Raw genomic sequence first — 20,365 nt, 5'->3', positions numbered from 1 at the left:
AGAAAACTGTAGCCCATGGGTTTACCAAGCCCTCCAGGTGCCTCCGATGTGGGGAATCGTTTCTATAGTGTAGTAACCAGAGACCATTTGTTTGGAAATGGGATGACAATCTGCTCTTAGAGTGAAGGGTGTTGGTGGGTAACTCAGGAAAGTTTGATGAGCAGTTGTATCTGCCTTAATTTCAGTGATGGTCTTTGACCCATTTCTGTAATGAGCATTTTGGCCTTTAATTTTTTTTCCTTCTTTTAATAGCTGGGCCTGCTGCTTAAGCCTTCCTTTCTTAAGAAATCTTTAATCTTAAAAAAATAAAAGCTGAGTGGAGAAATTAAAGACAAATTACCTGTTTATTTTTCAGAACTTGACTTAGTATTTCAGACTAGGAATTTTTGTATTTAGTTTGGTTTTTAAATTAACATTGCTGTTAAAATGTTGCAGGACTGTCAGGCAGGTAGGCTGTACCTACCCGTGGTAATTTTCTCTTTTCACTCTTTTGCTTTTGTCTGGTACCATTGCTACCTCCCAGACCCACTGCCATGAATAAAATGCCTAGGAAAAGAAAGGAAAAGAACAAGATATTTGATATTATTCCCTACTTCTTTTCCTAGATCTCCCAGCCACCAGCAATTCTTTTTCTGATCAAGGGAATTCCTACACCCTTGTAGGACCAGTGGGTCCGCCTTCCAAGTGCTTTTCCAGTCTTCCTGTGGAGCTCCTCAGTAAGCGTCTTACACCCACAATGCTCTCCAGCAAGGAGACATTCCACAGCCTATGTGAGCTACTCCCCCTGTTGTGTGGTTTTGAACTGAGCTCCTGTTAGCTTTGGTTGGTGTCTCCTAGTCCGAGTGACTGGAGAGGCAAGGAGCAGCCAATCCCCACCTGCCCTCTGGGCATGTTGGACACCGATATCCGCCACAGGCTGGAGCATCCCAGCCCACTCTCTTGGTGCATGTATGGCAACTGCTCCAGACTTTGATCACCCTGGTTGCGTTTCTCTGAAGCCTTCCCAGTGGTTTAGGGTTGTTTTTTTTCTAACTTCTCTTTTTTAGAACAGAAGAGTTCCTGTCCCTGTTCTCTGTATGTTCTTGTGGGGAGGGTTTTGCTATTATTCCAGATTTGGAAGTATATAACTTCTCGGAAACAAGTTCATTAAGTTTCTCCAGTTCATATGTTCTGCTACAAGAAAGAATTTGGTGTTCAGCAACTGACAGTGTTCATTAACAATGTTTTTTTTCTTTGTTTTGTTTTAGTGGTGGTTGTTGTTGTTATTTGTTCTGTTTTTAATCATTTATCCTTATTCTTATTTCTGAAAGTGTTCAAAACTGAATGGGTAAATAAATAGATTTAAGGAAAAGTGTTGGTTGTTCTTCTGTTGTTTTTAAGGACTTCGGGTACTCTTAACTCCTTCAGTCAATTTTGTCCTAACTCCTGTTGTGTGCTGGGATAGATACAAGTGCAAAGTATAGCACTTGTTTGATTTTGTGCCACGTTCAGCTGTATTAATACCCCTAATGGGAGCAGTCTTTGCCTTCTGTCTGTCTGCCCAGCTCACCCTCCAGTGAGTTGCAAAAGCCATACTCTACCTTTATTATTTTTTCCTTCTTTTTCACATCATCTGTCTTTCTCCATTTGCTCAGACAAATAAGTGATAAAAGCGAATGATGATCTTTTTAACACCACAGGAAGAAAGATGCATTATGAGACAAGAGAGACCTCTTGTTTACAGCGAGTTATTTTTGGTAATTAGCCATTTGTAGAGGAAGATGAGCCTCCGCTCATAAAGTCAGCATGCCATAATTTAGGGGACTCTGAATGGAAGTCAAACGTTTGCCTGAATTGGAAATGTTAATTTTGTGCATTTAGAAATAAACAAATGGCTGTTTTTTTGGTTGTTTTTTTTTTTGCAGGGAGCAGACTGAACAAAGACCTGAGACATTACCTCAACCAGAGGTTTCAGAAAGGATCGCCAGATCACGATCTACAGCAGACTATTCGAGATAACCTTTATCGCCATGCTGTGCCTTGTAAGTAACAAAACATTGACCTGGTGGTTTACAAGTAGTAGAATTTGATTTTTATTTGAGGCAGCCTTCATGTGGTGGTGTGCGTGGCTCCAGGGGAGACTCAGTTTATAGCTTGGGCAGATGTCTGTGAGTGACAGTAGAGAGGACTCAGGTAGGGCTGAAAAGGAAGCCAGTTCATCCTTGCTCTGTGATTTTTTGATACCTTTTTGGAACAGTTGTTGGTTTGATGCAGGCCTGTGATGCTCACTGCAAAGAAGAAATGCTCAAAAGCAGCCATGAAGTGAGTACTTGCCTTACAAACAGTCTTGATTGATATCCTTATGGTGGATGTTATTTTATTGGTTTTAAACCTATGAAGGATAAAAACCTGCTTGTATTTTTATTTCCTTAGCAGAACTTCGTCTGATGCTTGTTTAACTTGTGAAATTGAACAGCATTTTATGGCTTGGTGCCATTTCAGCAAGCAACTGCCACTTTTGGAAGGTCATCCTCATTCTGAGTAGGAGATAGCAGCAAGAGGTAGTGAAGCTGAGAAAAAATGCTCTTTTTCACTCAAAAAGCAACCAGGAAGAAAACTGTGAAGTTTAGAGAGTATAATCTTTAGAAATTCAAAATTTTTACGGAAAATCAGACTATCCTTCACATTTTGAGGAGATATGCTAAGAGTGGGGAATGATCTAATTTCATTGCACTGCTGTTTGGCGTTACGCAGCTGCCAGGAGAGGCTGTTCTAAAGCCAAGGTTTTTCAGCCTGAACTTTGATGAGCTATGGGGGTAATGGTATGCCTTCCAGATCAGGCTGGGATAAAAACTATTAAGTGTCTTGGTTATGGTCTACTGAGATGAGCAGCGAAGTATTTTCAAGTTTTCCTTGTCAGCCTGAATCAGAGATTGTTTATCTTGGTAGACTTATATAAATATTGAATAATGTTGTTGCCACTCAGGAATCAGTATTTGGCAACAAATATCGGATAATGGTACATAGAGTAATAGCCATGTTCAATCTAAGTGTGGCATGCAGTAGAACTGTGTAGGACCAGAGTTAAAGTTGTGTGGTAACACTGACAAACATCGATTCTTCAAATGGCAGATGCTGTATATCACCATTGAGTTTACTCTCATTTTATCAGTGGAAAGCATGGACCAAATTACGTTTAAAGTGTTGTACATGGACATAAAGAATAAATATGGATTATTATTTTCTATTGAACACTTCCGTTTTGTCAACGTGAAATATGATTAGTTTTCAATCAACTAACCTGCCAAGTTGCAGGTTTCTAAAGCATGCTGCAGAAAATGCCTTCTAGGAGAGCATGGGCAATGTTGGGCTTGGGAAATGCAATGTCATGATGCTAATGTCCTTCTGCTTATGTGTTATATTCCAATTTCTAAAGCAGCAAATAAAGCAAATGAGCATAAGTTCTGTGGAAGCATTTTGTGCGTTGCCAAGGTGACATTTTGAAATGCTTCCTATTGATTCTTTTCTCTGATTTATTGAACTTGATGGTGAGCTAAACTGCTTGGACTCACTAAAGACTTCTGATTTAAAATTAAGAGCAGCGAAAGTGATTCCTGCCTTTTAGAAATAGCTGGGGGAGGTACAGGTTGTCAATGTATTAAGAAGAATATCAGTACTTATGTTCCATTTATGAAACAAATGGAAAATCTGAGAAGCAGAGTCCGTTATCACGTGTCTCCATACTTGCTGCGTTGTAAAGCAGGTAGCATTTAATTTTTTTCTTCGTGTACTGTGGGGATGGCATTAGTGGTAGCTTTTATGAATAATGCTAATGTTCATATGTGAATTTGAATGAGACCGCACGCACAGTGGGTTAGAGTGCTTTTCAGGTTGCAAGATTAATCTAGCTGTACAGTCATAGTTTTATTCCTTGGTACATGTGACCAGAAAATCCAGAGCCCTGGACCAATCTCTAGTGCTAATGGATTATGAAGTCTTGTATTTTGAAAATGGAATTCCCTGCTGATTATGTGGTAAACATGAACCAGAACACAAGGTCACTTGGACTGAGCATGCTTGGCCTGACAGCTGCTTTTTGTTGTCCTAATATAAAGGGTAAATGAAGTGATAATTAATGAATGCAAAATGGAGAAAGGGATGTTAACCAGTTCTTCCACAGTAAGAATCCTGCGTGCTTCAGCTCTGACTAGTTTGGTGCAGGCAGTGAGAAAACCCAGAGGGCTTCTGTTTCCCACGCAGCGGGTGCTGGTTGCTCAGCTGACTCGGGAACCAAGTGAAGATATGGCTATAGCTTTTGTAGAAGACAGAGGTCAAGCAGAAGGGAGGAAAGATGCAGGAAGTTTGACTTGACTTCATTATTACATGACTGACAAGCTTCTAAAGCATCGTTTAGATTTTTACTTTGGGAGAGTTGGTTAAGAATTTGCTTTATGTTCTGATGAACAATCAAGGGTAAGAGAGAGGGTTGATGCAGCTCCCAAAGAGCATCGAGCATTGCCTAAATGGGTGACAAAGGGACAGTTTTCTGAGAGACCAGAAGGCTTTATCTCTAAATGTGGGAGCCGTCGTAAAGAAATGGACATGAAAGTATTGAAATACAACAATGAACCTCACAGTTGTTTTTCCAAGCTGAAGTCTTCCCCTGCTCCTAAGTGCCGTCCAGCACGCTTCCCCAAAGTCTTTTTGCCCTCAGCTCCCTGTTTCCCATTGAGCAGATTCTTTCTTGTGAAGACCTGTAGTAAACAACAGCTGTGAGAAGCTTCCAGGTGGCCTCTGAGTTTTGTTGTCGTGCCATCATGAGTGTTCTGCTGTTACTATCACACCAAACCCACAAGTTTATTTACAGACCCAAAGTGTTCTCCTCCAGAGTTTACAACTTCAGCGTTCTAAAAGGGAGAGAGGCAGGAATTCTTATTTATGCCTTTGGATGGTGCATAATTGCTAAGGAATCCCTGCATTTATGTTCTACAAATCTTTGAAAGAGTGCAGCCACTGAACTAGCTTTTATTTCAGCTGTGTGTTATTTCCCTTACTTTCTTCCTGATGCTCTCACCTCACTGTTAACTTCATTTGCTTTTACAGTGTTTTTGTCTTCTGGTTAAGAAAAACCAGCACCTTAAATTTGTGAAAAGTTATTCTCCTTATGTGATCATGTAAACAAACTGTTCTTATTCTGAATGTGTAGGATCCAGTGTCAAAACTAGAAAAAAAACTCAAATACATCATCCATATCAGCGAGATATTGGTCCAGACTCAAGCTATCCCCTTTGTCTCGTTTTGTTTTGAGGCACCACATTTTTCCTTCTGTCTGATGTGCCTAATGAAGATCACCAGAAATAATGCTCTATTTGTGGGCTAGCTGATGGCTCCATTGAGCTTGCAGTAGACTGTGAATTGGCAACAGTTTGATGATTACTGATTGGCCATGACTGTACTGAAAGTTCTTTGACTGATGCAGAGACTTTGCCCACAACTTATTTCTAGTGCAGATTTCACTTGTTCCAGCTCAATTTTGCCAGCCTAAGCTCTTAAAAACAAAAGGGTGGGTTTACCAACTGCATGGGGCATCTCACTGGGGCCCGTTGTGACTTGTCCAAGCCCACCTGTGCTATCAGAAGTTGATGTGTCTTGTACTACATCTGATCTGGGGGGAGGCTGAGTGCGTGGTGCAGAGTGTGTTGACATCCTGGCATTAGATTTCTCAGGGAGTTTCTTAGGATTGGTGTATTTGAAGATTTACTTAGTGGAAAATGTGATGAGTTGGAAGTACATGTAAGAATATATCTATTAAATAGTAGCCTTACCCTGGGATATTTGTGCAGTAGTGTTAATTGAGAAAGATATGTGATAGCAACTTACTTATATGTTACAGTGCAGCAGCAGCATGTCTAAACCACTGTTCATGGAAGGCTGAACGGACAAGATTATCTTCCTCATTTTGAAATGATGGTAGAGGGCATCTGTTTAAAATAAACAAGTACTGGCCATTTGTCCTAGTTGCTTTTTCTCAACAACCTGACAGCAGCTTTCTTTTCACAGTGTATCGAGAAGAATCAGAGAGATGGTATTATTTCCATAAAACAAGCTTTGGGTTTTTGGTTTTTTTTCCTCTCTCCTCTGAGTGCATTTACTTGCATCTCTACTTGTTTGAGTCCTGTGGGACATGCAGAAGCAGCTGTGGTAACTCTGGCATCTGCAGCTTTACTTGTCAAAACAGTGTACCTGGTGCAGGCACGACTGAAATAACAGACCAGTGGTCCCCTCCCTGTTCACATGTATTCTGTGTTTGTCTTATTTTGTGCCATGCAATTGGGTTTTTTTGCCAGGCTGCGGTCTTATGAAACAAAACTCTGGAAAATGCAAGGTCTTTTTGATGGTAGATGAAGCAGGGACAATGTGATGGCTAACCTAGTGTTAAGTTTTAGATGTCAGCCTAGACACTCTGTGGCAATCTTTTCTTCTTCTTCTTCTTCCCAAAATTGGCTTTTAAAACCTCAGGAGGTCATCATTCAACAGTTGATTCACTTTCCCAAAACAAGTACGTGCCCTTAGATTAATTGGCTGGAGAGTTTAATGTTAGAGATTTACCACTTGGATGTCTGCTGTCTGTTCTCTCACCTTCCTGGAGTTTGATCTGTTCCTCTGTCTTCAATTACAGCACAGTAGCTCCAACTGTGCTATGGGAGAACATGGAGTGAAATGGAAAGGAATGGATAAAAATCAATAGTGTAAGAGAACAGTGATCTGTAAGGAGGCTCAGAAAAAGACAGTGACACCCAGGCACCTGGCTGGTCTGAGCGCTCACATACCAGTGGGAAATCTCAGAGTGAGTGTCTTTATTCCAAGTGATCTGCTGGTGCAAAAGAAAAGTTTCCTTTTTAAGGAAAACGAATATTGTAAAAGGAAGCTTCACAGTATTTACTGGACATACTTGAGTGGATGTAGAAGAGCACATTGAACTTCATTATCTGGATTAAATGTTTTCATGGATAACTGAACTACCAAAGGGTGTTTTGGTTGCTCCAGGAACAGGATGAGCTGCTGTATGCATAACCACCATCATCCACAGCTAATGGAGGGCTAGAGAGACCCAGTGGGCTGCGGTGTGATGAAACTGCTGTCAAACACGCAGGCTTAGGTGATTTCCCAGGATACCTTTTAAAGTCCTGTAGTACTGGCTTCCCCATAAGTATTGCTGAACTTCAAAATGAATTGATGGAAGGGATATGCAAACCAGCTCACAGAAAGTTCTTTTCTTTAGAATATTGAGTATAATGGTATATCAGTATACTGGGAAAAATTGTTGAAATGAAGCAGAAAGACCTTTTTGATACAAATGCATGTGTTTTTTACATATGGGGATATTTGAGTCACAATTTTCAAGTTATTTTTAGTTACCAATTTTTATTAAGGCTAAACAGAATCACTGACAGTGCACATAAGTTTTCTTCACAGGTAATAAATCATCAGTTTATGTACACAAATGTTCTTTGAATTCTCAAAAGCTTTCCAGACCTGCAGCAGTATTTATTATCCAAGTACCTTTTGTTGCAATTCCCTTCCTAGAGGTGTGATTCTGCTTTTGTAATGAGAAAAAGTTGCGGTGTCCATGAAATATTCATTTCATGGCCTGCATTGATAAGGTGATGAACAGCAGACTGATCTTTTTTTTCTAACACACAACACATAATTAATTGTTTTACAAGATTTATGTTAGGAGAAAGTTTAAAGTATTTTTTACTATGGTGTCCTTATCACTAGGGTGGAACAGGCAGGTACTGGCAGTATGTAAAGGTAATTTTCCTCAAGAACACTTGCTTGTGAGCCAGTCTAACTCTGAAGAATGTGAGGCATATTTTCCTTGCCAGCTAATATACACACATTTACTTTTTCCTGTATTTTCAGCAGGGACTGAGCACAACCAGTGGGTTTAGAAAATCCTTATAGCTGTGTCCCAGGGAGTGCAGAATTTCAGCAGAGTCCCCTGCAGTTTTCAGGGATATAATTATTTCATGTATTAGTGAACCAGACGTGTTTTCACTTTTTGAGAGAGAAAAATGCCCTGTTTTGAGCAACAGAGCTAATGTTTCTGTAGTTTAGTTCCTTTCTATAGACAGTCATTTCTGTTTAATCTGAGAGACTTCAGACCTTTTTTCCATCTGCTCTGTCCTTCCAGATCAATAGTGCATTTTGTGCCAGTGGAACTATCAGGCAATTTTTTTTTTCCTTTCCCCACATTTGGAAATAAAAGCACTTATGATAGCAAATATTGCTCCATCTGCTTACCCATTTGTGAGGAATAGCTTTTTTTGTATTTCACTGTACACCCAGTTGAAATTGCATGAGGCACCAGAGAACAGTACAAAGCAGAAGAGCTCAGCCTTATAGGCTCTCCCATGCCACTTGCCAAAGGAGATTTGGGTAAGAAGTGTGGGAAGAGATTACACGGCTATTTTTCTTTGTATTCTTTGTTTAGTCCCTAGTGTACTTAATTTCGCGTTTTTTCATCGCAGTTGCTTTGTACTATGGCAAGGCATCTGCAAGTGAGTATTTAGGTAGTGTGAACAATGGCTGTGCATATGTTTTAAAATTTAAACGTTTCTAAGGTTGTGAGTCTCTGGGAAAGCAGAGAGCACATCAGAGCAGAGAGCTGCTGCAGCTCTTAGGAGGCTGAAGGGGTGGAGATGAATTGCCCCATATTATTTACTTCAAAACTGGCTCTGTCTTGCCATAGTTTTTCATATGATGTCCCAGGCTCCTGATTAGGTCTTTTGTGATGGCTGCCGTGTCCCAGCTTTTCATTTCGTTGTGGTGGTTTCATTTCTTTTTACCCACCACCATGTATTTGTTCAAGGTTTACAGTGTATTGATTATGCTACAAGCCAAGAGAATGAGTGTTCCAGGCAGAAGGAAATTTCAAATGAGTAAAAATTAAATGTATAGCTGTTCTTTACCCTTTTCTTCCACTCATCTTTCTGTGTGGGATTCATACTTGATATTTCATGATTAACCACCTTGAGAAAGCATCCATTGCTCTGTATAGGCATGTCTGTGCTTGGATGTGTTGGTTTGCATGGTGGTTTCACAGTTACAAAAGTCCCATGCTTCTTTCATCAATGATGTCATTAATTAAAAGAGGAAACCATAAAACCCTATTTACATGATATTTTTCTGGTCCAGTGCGGTACCTGCAATGTAGTATGGGCAAAACTAGTGGCATTGCAGAGGAGGAATTGTCTATGTGATTCCCAGTCACATCTGTTTCTGCCGTGGCAGCCTGTGAGCCCAGGAGGGCAATGGCAGATGCAAACTCCTGACAGTTTGATAGGGATGCAGACTTGCTAAACTTCATCTTCAAACAATTATCCTTTTTTTTTTTAACATTACCATGCTTCTTCACATAAAGCATGCTGTATTGGTCCTCTAAATCCTTTCTCTCTTTATTTCAGCAGAGAGATTAGCCATGTAATCATTTATAAAGCTGTTTAGATTCTTCTAGCTGGTTTTCTCTGGGGAGAGTCATACCCAGTACCTTTACTAGGAGTAACTCTGTAAATTAATCTTCATTGATTTCTTTTCCCCCACCCCCAGTGAATAAGAAAGCAGAAAAAATAGAACAAATATTTCTAGTTCTACCCTTATTGAAGAAGAAATAAATCTTCCCTACTGCTCAAAATGGTCTAGATGTATCCTCTTGAATAATTAGAGCTTTGAGTTATGAAGTCAAGATTCCTGGGTCTTAGCCAGAGCAGATTTGTTTAAGGGGGACGCTAGTTCCCTGAATTCCTTTTAAAGGGCTTTGTAATATCCCAGACTGCTCTTAATTAGTGATTTAAGACAGAATACATCTGTTTAAGTGAGGATTGTGAAAATTATTATTTAAATGGAAATTTTTAAAAAATGGCTCTTTGAAAGGCTAATGTATCTTCATAATGAGATGTGTATTACGGAGTTATCAGGTGGATAGTGATCTAGCAGTTCTTCTTGCAGGTTGTTTTGGGAGCAGAAGATGGAGAAAAACATCAAAGACCCTTGGAAGCATCATCTGCAATTGAATTATATTTCATACTTCATCATTCATTCACTACCTACACTTTTTCTTTAGACTTCAGGTTTAACACTCCATTTATTAGGGGGAATAAAAATGAACAACTGATGATATTGGTAAAAGGAGGTATGTTGGAAGAAGTAGCATTGCTTATTAGGTAAATTGATGATACTTCATTATTGTCTCGGACCATAATGGCAACTCAAATACTGCCTCTACAGTAAGAGTTTTCCTTCCAAATTTAAAACGACTTAATGAGCATTGCCATATACTAAAAATGTGCAGGTAATCTTTGCTGTATTGAGGCTATGAACTGGCGAACCTCAAATGAGGGACTGGGCAGATAATGGGGGAAAGAAGAACTCCAAATTAAGAAGCTACTACTTTTAGCAAACTCTTCCTTGAATACCTGAGGAGATGGATATTTATAAATGCAGCATTACCATCTCCTGTTGTTCATGGGTGTTGAATTAGTAATCAAAAACTTGGAACTAGGTATTTTAACTCTTTCATTTACCTTGAATTATAGAATGGTTTGAGTTGGAAGGGGCCTTTAAGGTCATTTAGTTCCATTCCCTTGCTGTGGCCAGGGACACCTCTCACTGGATCAGGTTGCTCAAAGCACTATCCCAACCTGGCCTTGAACACCTCCAGGGATGGGGCAGCCAGGACTTCTCTAGGCAACCTTTGCCAGTGCCTCACCATCGTCACAGTAAAAAAATTCTTCCTAATAAATAATCAAAATCTCTCTTCTTTCAGCTTAAAGGTTTTACCTTTCATCATATATCTGCGCTCCCTGATAGAGAGCATCTCCCCAACTTTCTTGTAGCCACTTTAAGCACTGGAAGGCTGCTATAAATTCTCCTCAGAACCTTTTTCTTCTCTAGACAGAACAACCTCAAGTCTCTCAGCCTGTTCTCATAGGCCAGGTGCTTCAGCCTTCTGATCATCTTTGTGGTCTCTTCTGGACTCTTTATAACAGTTTCATGGCCTTCCTGTGCTGAGGACTCCAGAACTGAATGCAGCAGTAGTAACAGTACCTGTTAGTTTCTGAGCCTTTACTGCCTTCTTTGCTCCTGTTTCCCTAAGATGTGGGGGGTTGGTGCTTTGTTTTGTTCAGAGGAGGCTAATACATGAGAGCTGAAAATCTGCTTGGGTAGTGAGGTTATTTTCAGCTCTCCTAAATCCAGGTATGTAAGTTTTGAGAAAAGCAGCAAGTGTTGCAAGATGTGCAATAGAGTTGAGAAAACCCAGGAGTTCATTAAATGGCAATGCAGACGTAGGAAGATAGGACTCAACAGTGAGCAATGTACACATCTCATAATGTCCATAGATATCTTTCCCATCTTTGTGTTCCCATCATTTTAAATGTATATTTTGCTACCTTACTTACCCTTCTGCAATGCTTTGCAAAACACCCTGTGTTTCCTGGGAGGGAGCAGCTGATGAGATGCGATAGTGCTGCTGCTGTGTAACCACACGTTGACAGACATTCTGCAAATTGCCCACATTACAGAGCATTGATGATACCATTAAAATGGTAAATTTAATATTATAGTATATTAGATTTCTCCCTCATTAACTCTGATCTGATAAACAACCTCTGGCATATTTTGAGGGTAATAGTCACCTTGCAATCATTACTGCTCCTCTCTTTCTGGTATTTCAAGCTCCTATAGATTTATAGTTCTTCTGTCATCTAATCTGTACTTACTCCTTTATTTTTTTCCTTTGAACTTGTGCTCACAAGCAGATCTTTTCCTAGAGGGCCCTGGGCTTGCAATTAACACTTAACAGCAAGAATTAAGTCATTCTAAATTCCATTCCTGAGTTTTAGGACAAAATTGGTTTCACAGAATAAAATGAACCCAATGGTCCCTGGGTCTCTAGAGGTGTTTTTGTGCTAGGTGCTTTGTAAGGGTTGGTACAGGGTATTGCTGGTCACAGTGGTTGAGCTCTCGGCTTTTGCAAACAGGTATCCCAGCAGCATCTAAAAATCTAACGCTGAAGATGTAGGTGGTGAAGGAGCAGGTGGGTACTGAGGCAGGGGTTGTGATGAGTGCTGGGTGCAGCCCTGCCAGGCAGAGCAGCCCTGCTGCAGCCCACCTGGGAGCTGGAAAAGCTGAAGAAGCCATTTTCAGATCTGTCTCTCCAGCAGGGACAACTTTTACTCCCAAAAGTTAATCCTCAAGCAGCCAAACCATGAGCCACAGTTTAACAAAGTAACCTTAGCTCCTCTCCACTGGCAGGGAGGCTTCTGTGGAGGTACCGCTCGGCTCCTTGTTTTCCTAAGTGAGTCATGGTTTAATTAGAGCGCTGTCTCGAGGAGGAGGTGGTTGTTATACATCACCTATCACAATGTAAAAGTGGAAAGCGGCACTGAAAACGCTGACCCTTAATCTGAAGTGCACCATCTGTGTTTTATTTCCACATCTTGCTGAGTTTACAGTTATTTGAATTCACAGTTTGTTCCCCATTTGCTGTTCCCACATGGTAAGTGAATTGGATCCAAACTGTACTGATGAAAGATTGAGAAGTCTGTTGGAGAAGTTTGTTCCTACCTACAAGAGTGTTCTATCTCACACTTCTTCCACCCTGTGAGTTAAATCCCAGCTGTATAATCTTGCCTCAAGATGGTCTTCTTTCATGGTGGGAAGTTGGGGTTACCGTAAGGACAAAGGCTCCTTTCCCCATCCTGAAATGCTTTATGGTTTGCTTTTCTGCTCAGGAAAAGGTTGAGAGTTCTCTCACATTTAACAAAGTATTTGCTTTACTGTTCTAGTAAATTTGTGCTGATGTTTGTCTGGTGGTGCTTCATATTGGAGCACCACTCTTAGTTAACAGTTTTTCTTTGTTAGTATGAGCCAAAGGGTTTGATGCTAAAATAAGACTGGGTATAACATAATGAAAGGTGCTGTAATTACAATTGTAACAGTTTTCATCGTGCATCTTTGAATTACTCTGATTTTAGAATGAGCAAGCAGCTCTCAACCAGGTTGAATTTCATTTATTCTCCTTTGTTTTTTATTCTTTCTACTGACAGTAACCATTTTCTTCAGACATAACTAACTGTAAAAAAGGATATAAAATTTAAACATGTTGTATTTCAAAAGCAAGCCATCAAAATGCTGAAGGCTGTATAAACTTAAATACCTTCTTTGGCTTTTGCTGTAGACCACACAAGCTCTGAGAAATTGATTACTCTGGTGCTGGAAGGGGCTTTTATGATACAGAAACAGAGGTTTGCATTGAATATCTTTCTTTGTGTGTGGGACTTTTTTTGGAAAGAGAAAAAGCCTTTAAACCCCAGATTAAAAATAAGTCATTTCATTGCTTCCTCCTCCCCCTTCTAAATCTTTTGAAAGAGTTTTCATAAATGATTGGGTAGCTGCATCTCTGAATAAATGTAAAGTCAAAAGTTCTGTTTCTTTTTAAATGAAGAGGCTTTTTTCTGGAATGCCCCATTTAGGTGCTTGCCTCCTTGAACTGTCGTCTGGTGAGAGAGTTGTGGTCTGGCTTGTGCAGATTTTTTTATTTATTTTGTGGACATGAAAAGGAGGGGCAAGGAATTAAGAGTTACTCATTTTCATATTGCAGTTTTCAAATGTAGGGTATCCAGTACTCCAAACCCATCCGTGTCACAGGCTTTAGACTTCTCGCATGGACTGTTAGCTGACCGGATGCATACCCAAAGAGCAACCTACACCCCAGTGAGGCTTTATTTGAAAGAATGGGAAGGTGAATCTTGAGTAAAGAATTTTTGTCTTTTCAATCAAGAGACACATAATGGGCCAGCAGCTTGGGCCAGATGATGTTTTCAGGAAAATGTTTATGCTCCATAAAATTAAGAGTGTTTTATTTATTTATAATTAGGCCATTCTCCCATTTATGTGTGGCTGTTCCTCTTATAAAGGGAGTATAAGGCTTGCTATCTCTTATAGTGGCATTTTGCCCCTACTCAGTTCAAACACATTGGGGATCAGGTACTTCAGCAAGAGCAGCTGCTATGTGGAACAGAGAGGTGATGGTTTTTCCTTACGTTGCGTGGCCCTCGCATGCTTGCGAGCAGTTACCTGCATCCACACCAGCACCAAGCTGCATTGCAGGCAATGGCTGTGAGCTGATGTGGTTCAAAACATCTGTATATTCCAGCAGCAGTAGTGGTTGCTGTCCCTGCCGTGCCTGAGCCCTGGTCCATGGGAGCACAGCACCCTGTGTGTGCACATCCCGCTGGCACCTCCCCTGTGTTCTTCAAGATCCTCATATCCCGGCTGCCTCAGTGGGGTGGCTGTTGAACAGTGGGGAGCAGGTTTCCTTGCAAGGCTGGAGTCCCCTGTGATTTCAGTACTGCATCTAAGCAATCCTGTCCTGTGAGATATGTGGAAAGCATCCAAGACGGACACCTGCTGGCTCTGAAGCAGTCAAGTGCTTTTTCCAAAATATCTTTGGCCCCTGTTCTTGATGTTTACTTTTAAAAAGATACAGGCATGTGTTGGCTGTAAAAGAAAGGAAAAATAAAGCCAACCCAATATTGCTACTGTCACTGAAATTCCCTGCAGATTTAAAAGGAAGATGAAAGTTTCTGCTTTAAGAGGAACTCAAAGCCCTTGGGACACGCACAGCAGAAAACAGAAAGATGCTCTGTATTCTGTCTCATTGCTTGTAGAAGTGAGTGCTGCATCTCCTACGAAGGGAGACAGAGCTAGGAATAAATATACACATAGTTCCCCCTTTCTTCAGCCTCACAAACTAGGACAATACCATTGTGCACTTCCCTGGGCATATATTCAAACAGCAGCTCAGTGGAGGTGATTGAGAAATAAAAAGGGTGAGGGAGAAAGAAGAGGGGATGGGGGGGAAATCTGCCTGGTGGTGTTTCACATCTCCAGCATACCCAGGTGCTTTTTAATCCCTCTGGCCTACATATTCCACAGCCCCTAGGAATAGAGGAGTCGTGATGTAATGCTCTTTTCCTCACACTCCCAGCTTAAATACAGATGGAAATTGTTGTCATGTGTTAGAAATGTCACCAATAATATAAAAGGCAGCCTTCTGCATTCTCCCTTTTGCACTGTCAGCTGCTGCTGCCAGCTTATTCTTCCCTCTCAAACCTATTGTCATGTGGCAGAAGCCCTGATGTAAGTAAGCCCTGTCCTCCCCCTGCTTATGATCCCTGCATTTTTTATTCCCCTCTGCTGCAGTGCTGAGGATCATTACATACCACGACTTAAAGACAAGACCTCACAAAGGAAGGATTAATCTTGTATTTGTGCTTGAATTTCGAAGGACCCAGGCAAGTGAGAATGTTCTGTTGTATTCTCTTTTTTTTTTTTCCTCTTTCCTAGATGCTAACGTAGGAAATAATAAGTGGTAAACGTGATAAGCTAGGTCTGTGTTTACTGAGCGATCCCAGGGGCTCCTCAGCTGCAGGTTGCGTGCATGGAAGGAACCGAGCGGTTATAGGGGAGCCTGTGGGGCTGGGGAGGGAGCTGCACGGTGGAGCTGCACAGCCTTAGCCCAGCCCGAGAGGACAGATGGCTGGTACTGCTTTTTAATTCATCAAGCGAGCTTTACGTGAGGCCCGTTGGCGAGCGGGTGCGCTGCGAAAAGCGGGGTCACTGGGCACAAATAGGCTGAGATCAGGACCAGATGCCTGCTGAACAATGGGGCTTTTGAGAGAAATGCGGGAGGAAGCGTGGCGCTGGCTTTGTACTGCCTCCGCATTGCAGGTTGGAATGGGGCAGCTCCGATTTAATGAAGTGCATTCCTAAACGTGGTCGTCAGCCCGAGCTGGGAGACAAGGGGACATGTCAGAAGGGGGCTTGTGGGGCCGGCGTGGGGGGAGCGATCCACTGATGGATCGCCCCGAACAATGCGGTCTTAGTGTTGGATGGGAAAAACCATCAATACATCCCTGTGCATATTAATGCGATATAGCAGGTGTTGCTAAATGTCTGTCCCCGCATTGTTCTTCCACAGCTCAGCTGAGGAGGGGGCAGGAAGGAGACCTTGCGAGGGATGCACTCATCTGGGTTAGAAATATAGCTGCTCCCCAGATGGCCACGCGTGACAGAAGTAAAGCGGGAGGCGAGGATCGGCGCGCGTTTTCACTCTGGGGGGTCACAGCGTGGGGCAAGGTGCTGGCTGATGTGAGCTGAGCTGGGCAGTGGTGCCCTGTGCTGGCTCCAGCAAGCAACGGGATGGGGAGGGCAGGCTGAGAGAGGCTGCTCGCAGCTTAAAGGCATCGCAGGGCCAGGAGGGGCCTTTTTCTGCAAAACATCCCTAAACTAAGCAGGTGTGAGGGCTGGGAAGTGAATCTCCTGAGAGCAGGCTGGGTCACTAGGGCAGAGGGCAAGGAGGGAGGAGGCAGAGATGGTGTTTCAGCTGGAATTAAGCAGCGAGAGAGTTAAAAAGGGCATATTTTTTCAGCCTCTTCAGAAATACATCAATTGTGAATGAGTTGCAGAAGCTGTGTGTGAATTGCAATGAACAAGGTGTACAACATCTATAAAACAAAAGGAAATATCTATTTCTGCATTTGTGTGTATCCTGCTGCTGGATAGAGCCCTCCTTAGGAGAGTTTTCTGTGTAAGAGAATTAACGGCCCTAAATACTTACAGCCACGCTAACCAGTGTAATTCCTGAAGGCTTGGGGAGGGAGGGGGAGTATTCATAGCCTGTCATGATTATATGTATTTCTTAATAAAAAGACACCCATTTAATTGCTGCCATTGTGTTGTCTGCTCCCCTTGTGATTTGTGACATGCTATACTGTATTTGTCAGCAGAATGAAAGGGGTCTTTGTTCCTTATTCATATTGTGGCACACTGCATCTCAGTGAAAATGGAATATTTGCCCTTAGAGCTAACTTAGCTGGTGATCTGTGCCCACTGCTACCCCGGGAAGGGTTTCTTTCCCAGGAGTTTCAGACGAACTTACAGGCAAAGTCTTGTTTTATTTTATTTATTTGTTTTTATATATCAGTGTGTTAATAGTGGTGAAGAGCGATCAGCTTAATTTGCCCACAGGACAGGTAAAGCATGGTAGATGCCTGCAGCAGCTCCATGTATAATAGCTGCCTTTCCCCGTATCCCTTGTCTGCGGATGAATGGCCAAGTTGACCATGAACTAGGATTTAGTCCTTGTGCGCCTTTGATCATTTACTGCTGTGTAAACTGCCAACAAGAGCTTAGAAAAATAAACCGGGATTCTGTGAGATGGACAAGCTTGTGTGTGTTTTCAAAGGTTGACCAAGACCACAGATTGATAAAGGCAGTTACGGAAGGGACAGCTATCAGAGCGACTATTTGGGGATGGACTTGTAGAGTGCATGTGCTGGATTAGGTTACAGTATCATCTAACATCAACAGTGTTATCAGTTGCTACCTATTTACTGCCCTTTTAGTGCTCTGGCTACTTGGGTATCAGCCTGCGTGCATGAGAATGGGAATGGCTTACAAGTGAAATGGCTGGAATTAGCAGCCAAAAAGGATCTAAATATAAGGTAATGCTTGCCCAGGAGAATAATAAGACTTCTAACACGCTTGCATTGCATAAATGTATGGAGCTCATTTTTAAATTGAACTACCAGGTTCAGCAGCTTGAGCTTTTTGTTGTTAACTCGCTTATTTTCTGCTCTGCAGTGCACAAGGGAAAATGGTCAAAATGTGAAGTGTAGCTCAGTCCCAAGGGGCTGTGGTCTGCCATGAACAGCTTTTCTGTTAAAGGGTCTGGCTAAGTAAGGGGCCAGATTGTGAACTTGTTGCCTGTTTATGTGTGGCTCCTCCTGCAAAGTGGGAAATGATATCGAGGAGTAACTTTGCTCTGGAGAGAACAAGGATTTGCTCAGTGGTGCAGAAGAGCGGGGAGTGTTTTCGCTCTTGCCAGTGTGTTTCCACTTGTCATTGCCTATTGCTAGCTCCTGTCAAATGGAAGCAATGATGGATCCATGCAGATCCAAAAATGATGCTTCACTTCCTTCTGGGAAGCTGATAAAGGGGTGGTGAGAAAGAGCACAGGCAGCTGCTCCAGCGCACTTCAGCTGCTTGCTGTCGAAGTGTTGCAGAGCCAAGTTTTGCCATCACAGCAATAAGCCTTTTAAGGTTGAATTTCTTTCTTAGCTCTTCTAATGCAGATAATCCAACCTGCAATTTGAAGCTTAGAGTATCCCTTTTGCTGTTACTGACAACCTCTAGCACCAGCAAGGCTGTCATAGCAGTCCAAGTGTTGCCAAAAGGAAAAAACAGCATTTCAAGCTATTAATTCAGCAGCAGAAGCTGATCAAATGGTGCTGAGTTCTTGACTCTGTATTTGACTGTAATAATATGTACCCTGTGTTTCGGTCATGGAAGTTCATATGCTGCAGGTAAAGTCTTGCCTGCACTTTGAAGCTTGTGTGTAGACACCTTTCTGACAGCTTTCCATCCCTTCTAGTGCACTGAGTCTTTGGTATTCAGTAAAGCTTATTCAAAATGTGGGGCTATTTTCAGTCAAATTCTGCTAAATCCTGTCCAGAAATCCTCTGAATATTTTGCTCTTGAATATTCCAGTAAGCACGATGACTGGTTCACTGTGTTAATCCTATATGGTCTTTCTGTCTGCAGCTAATCCTGAGCTGTTGTTGCTGTTCTGCGTATACATGAGTAAGATTCTTTTCCCCCTCCCCTTGATGATATCCAGTAGAATTTCAACTGACTACTAGAAGATAATTGATCGAATGTGCTACTCTTCCTTCTTTTTTGTCCTTCTGAAGTATGAGTTGAGTTTCTTCTGCCTGAAAAATAAAACCTGGAAAAGTAGGAAAAATAGCCTTGATCTGTTGTGCTCTGTCTTAAGGCATGCTCTGGCTCTGTGCAGGATGTCTTCAGGAATTTCAACTGTAGACAAATCTGGAAGAAAAGACAACTTTAAAACAAGTTTCTAAATTCATATATTTGTGACTGAATTTCTGTTATGACTTCTCGTTAGAGATTAAGCTGATAATGATGGCTGTATTTAGTGTTCCCCTCAAATAAAGTTACTGGATTTTTCTAGTTCTTTTCCTTGCACAGTGGGGTTTTTTTGGTTGACTTTTTTGATTGTGAGTTTTTTTAGGATTTGCGTTTTTCTGTTGTTCATTTGGTTGGTTTTTTTGGAGGGCAGGTGTTAAATCTGGACCTACCTGTGGGATATGTGCCTTGGCAAAATCTGGTGGAAAATCTATGGTGGAAAAAACTTCCCCTTTAGGATATCTCGTATCACCTCCAAATTACTACTAGATTATGTTTCAGACGTAGTTAGAAAAGCTTGTGTAAAGAATGGAGATAGTTTAACCTCGGGTGGATTTCCCCCCCCCCTGCTGATTTTACCCATGGGACAGACATTGTAGCAAGACTAGCATTCTTGCATAAAATGTGTTAATCTCAGTATGCCCCACATTGGCTGATTGCATGGGTTGTTATATTTGACGTATGTATGTAAATGTTTACACTTGCATTTCACTGCTAACACCAAAATCTCATGAACTAGAAATTCACAATCTCCTACGTCTTTCTTTGGAAGAGATTGAATGGTGTTGGTTTTTTGGGTTTTTTTGTTTGCTTTTTAATAGATTTTCAAAGGATTCATTGAGGGAATTAAATCCAATATTATCATCCAAATACTTGACCCAGCAGTTTGAGACCAATGAGGCAAAGTGATAGAATCGTAGAATTGGAAAGGACCTTAAAGCTCATCCCATTCCACTTCCTTGCCATGGGCAGGGACACCTCCCACTGGAACAGGTTACTCAAAGCCCCATCCAACCTGGCCTTGAACACCTCCAGGGATAGGGCATCCAGGACTTCTCTGGGCAACCAGGGCCAGAGCCTCACCACCCACACAGTAACAAATGTCCTCCAAATATCTAATCTAAATCTCCCCTCTTTCAGCCTGAGTTCCCCAAAAAATTGTGTAAAGTCAGCCCTAGGTGAGCTGTGCCTGAATGACTTTGTTATACGTTTTTCTGAAAATGATGACTATTGGAATAGGGGAAAATCTTCCAGACGAATAGCTTAGTCCTGTGAGCAACTGGACCATGGCTGTGGATATCACTTACTGTATTGAAAAGTAGCTTGTTAAGCAGAGGTGGTGTCCCACTTGGAATCAGCAGTGTTACGACCTCCTTCGTTTGCCTAAGAAAACTCTTGATCCATTGAAGATTGGAAATTTTGGGGTTTTTGTGTTTTGTTTAGGGTAAAGCAGTGCCTTTTAATGCTTTTGGAGATAAGGTTAGAATAAGGCACGCAAAAAAATAGAAGCTTTGAAAGAGCCCTTTTACTGAAGTCATGTTATGTTAGA

General features: G+C 41.6%; 1 protein-coding gene across 24 annotated transcripts in view; it reads left to right on the top strand.

The window, feature by feature from the left end:
• Window positions 1-20,365, top strand: part of MAGI1 (membrane associated guanylate kinase, WW and PDZ domain containing 1) — a 353,601-nt gene that overhangs the window by 177,484 nt on the left and 155,752 nt on the right. For all 24 annotated transcript variants that reach the window (XM_069865461.1, XM_069865453.1, XM_069865466.1 and 21 more), the window contains exon 2: window positions 1,905-2,021. In XM_069865461.1, the coding sequence (XP_069721562.1) occupies window positions 1,905-2,021 (117 nt within the window). The remainder of the gene's footprint in view (window positions 1-1,904; window positions 2,022-20,365) is intronic.

This window comes from Phaenicophaeus curvirostris, chromosome 11, assembly GCF_032191515.1.
Source record: "Phaenicophaeus curvirostris isolate KB17595 chromosome 11, BPBGC_Pcur_1.0, whole genome shotgun sequence".
Taxonomy (NCBI): domain Eukaryota; kingdom Metazoa; phylum Chordata; class Aves; order Cuculiformes; family Cuculidae; genus Phaenicophaeus; species Phaenicophaeus curvirostris.
The sequence above is the reverse complement of the archived record's forward strand: the minus strand, read 5'-3'. Positions and strand labels throughout refer to the sequence as shown.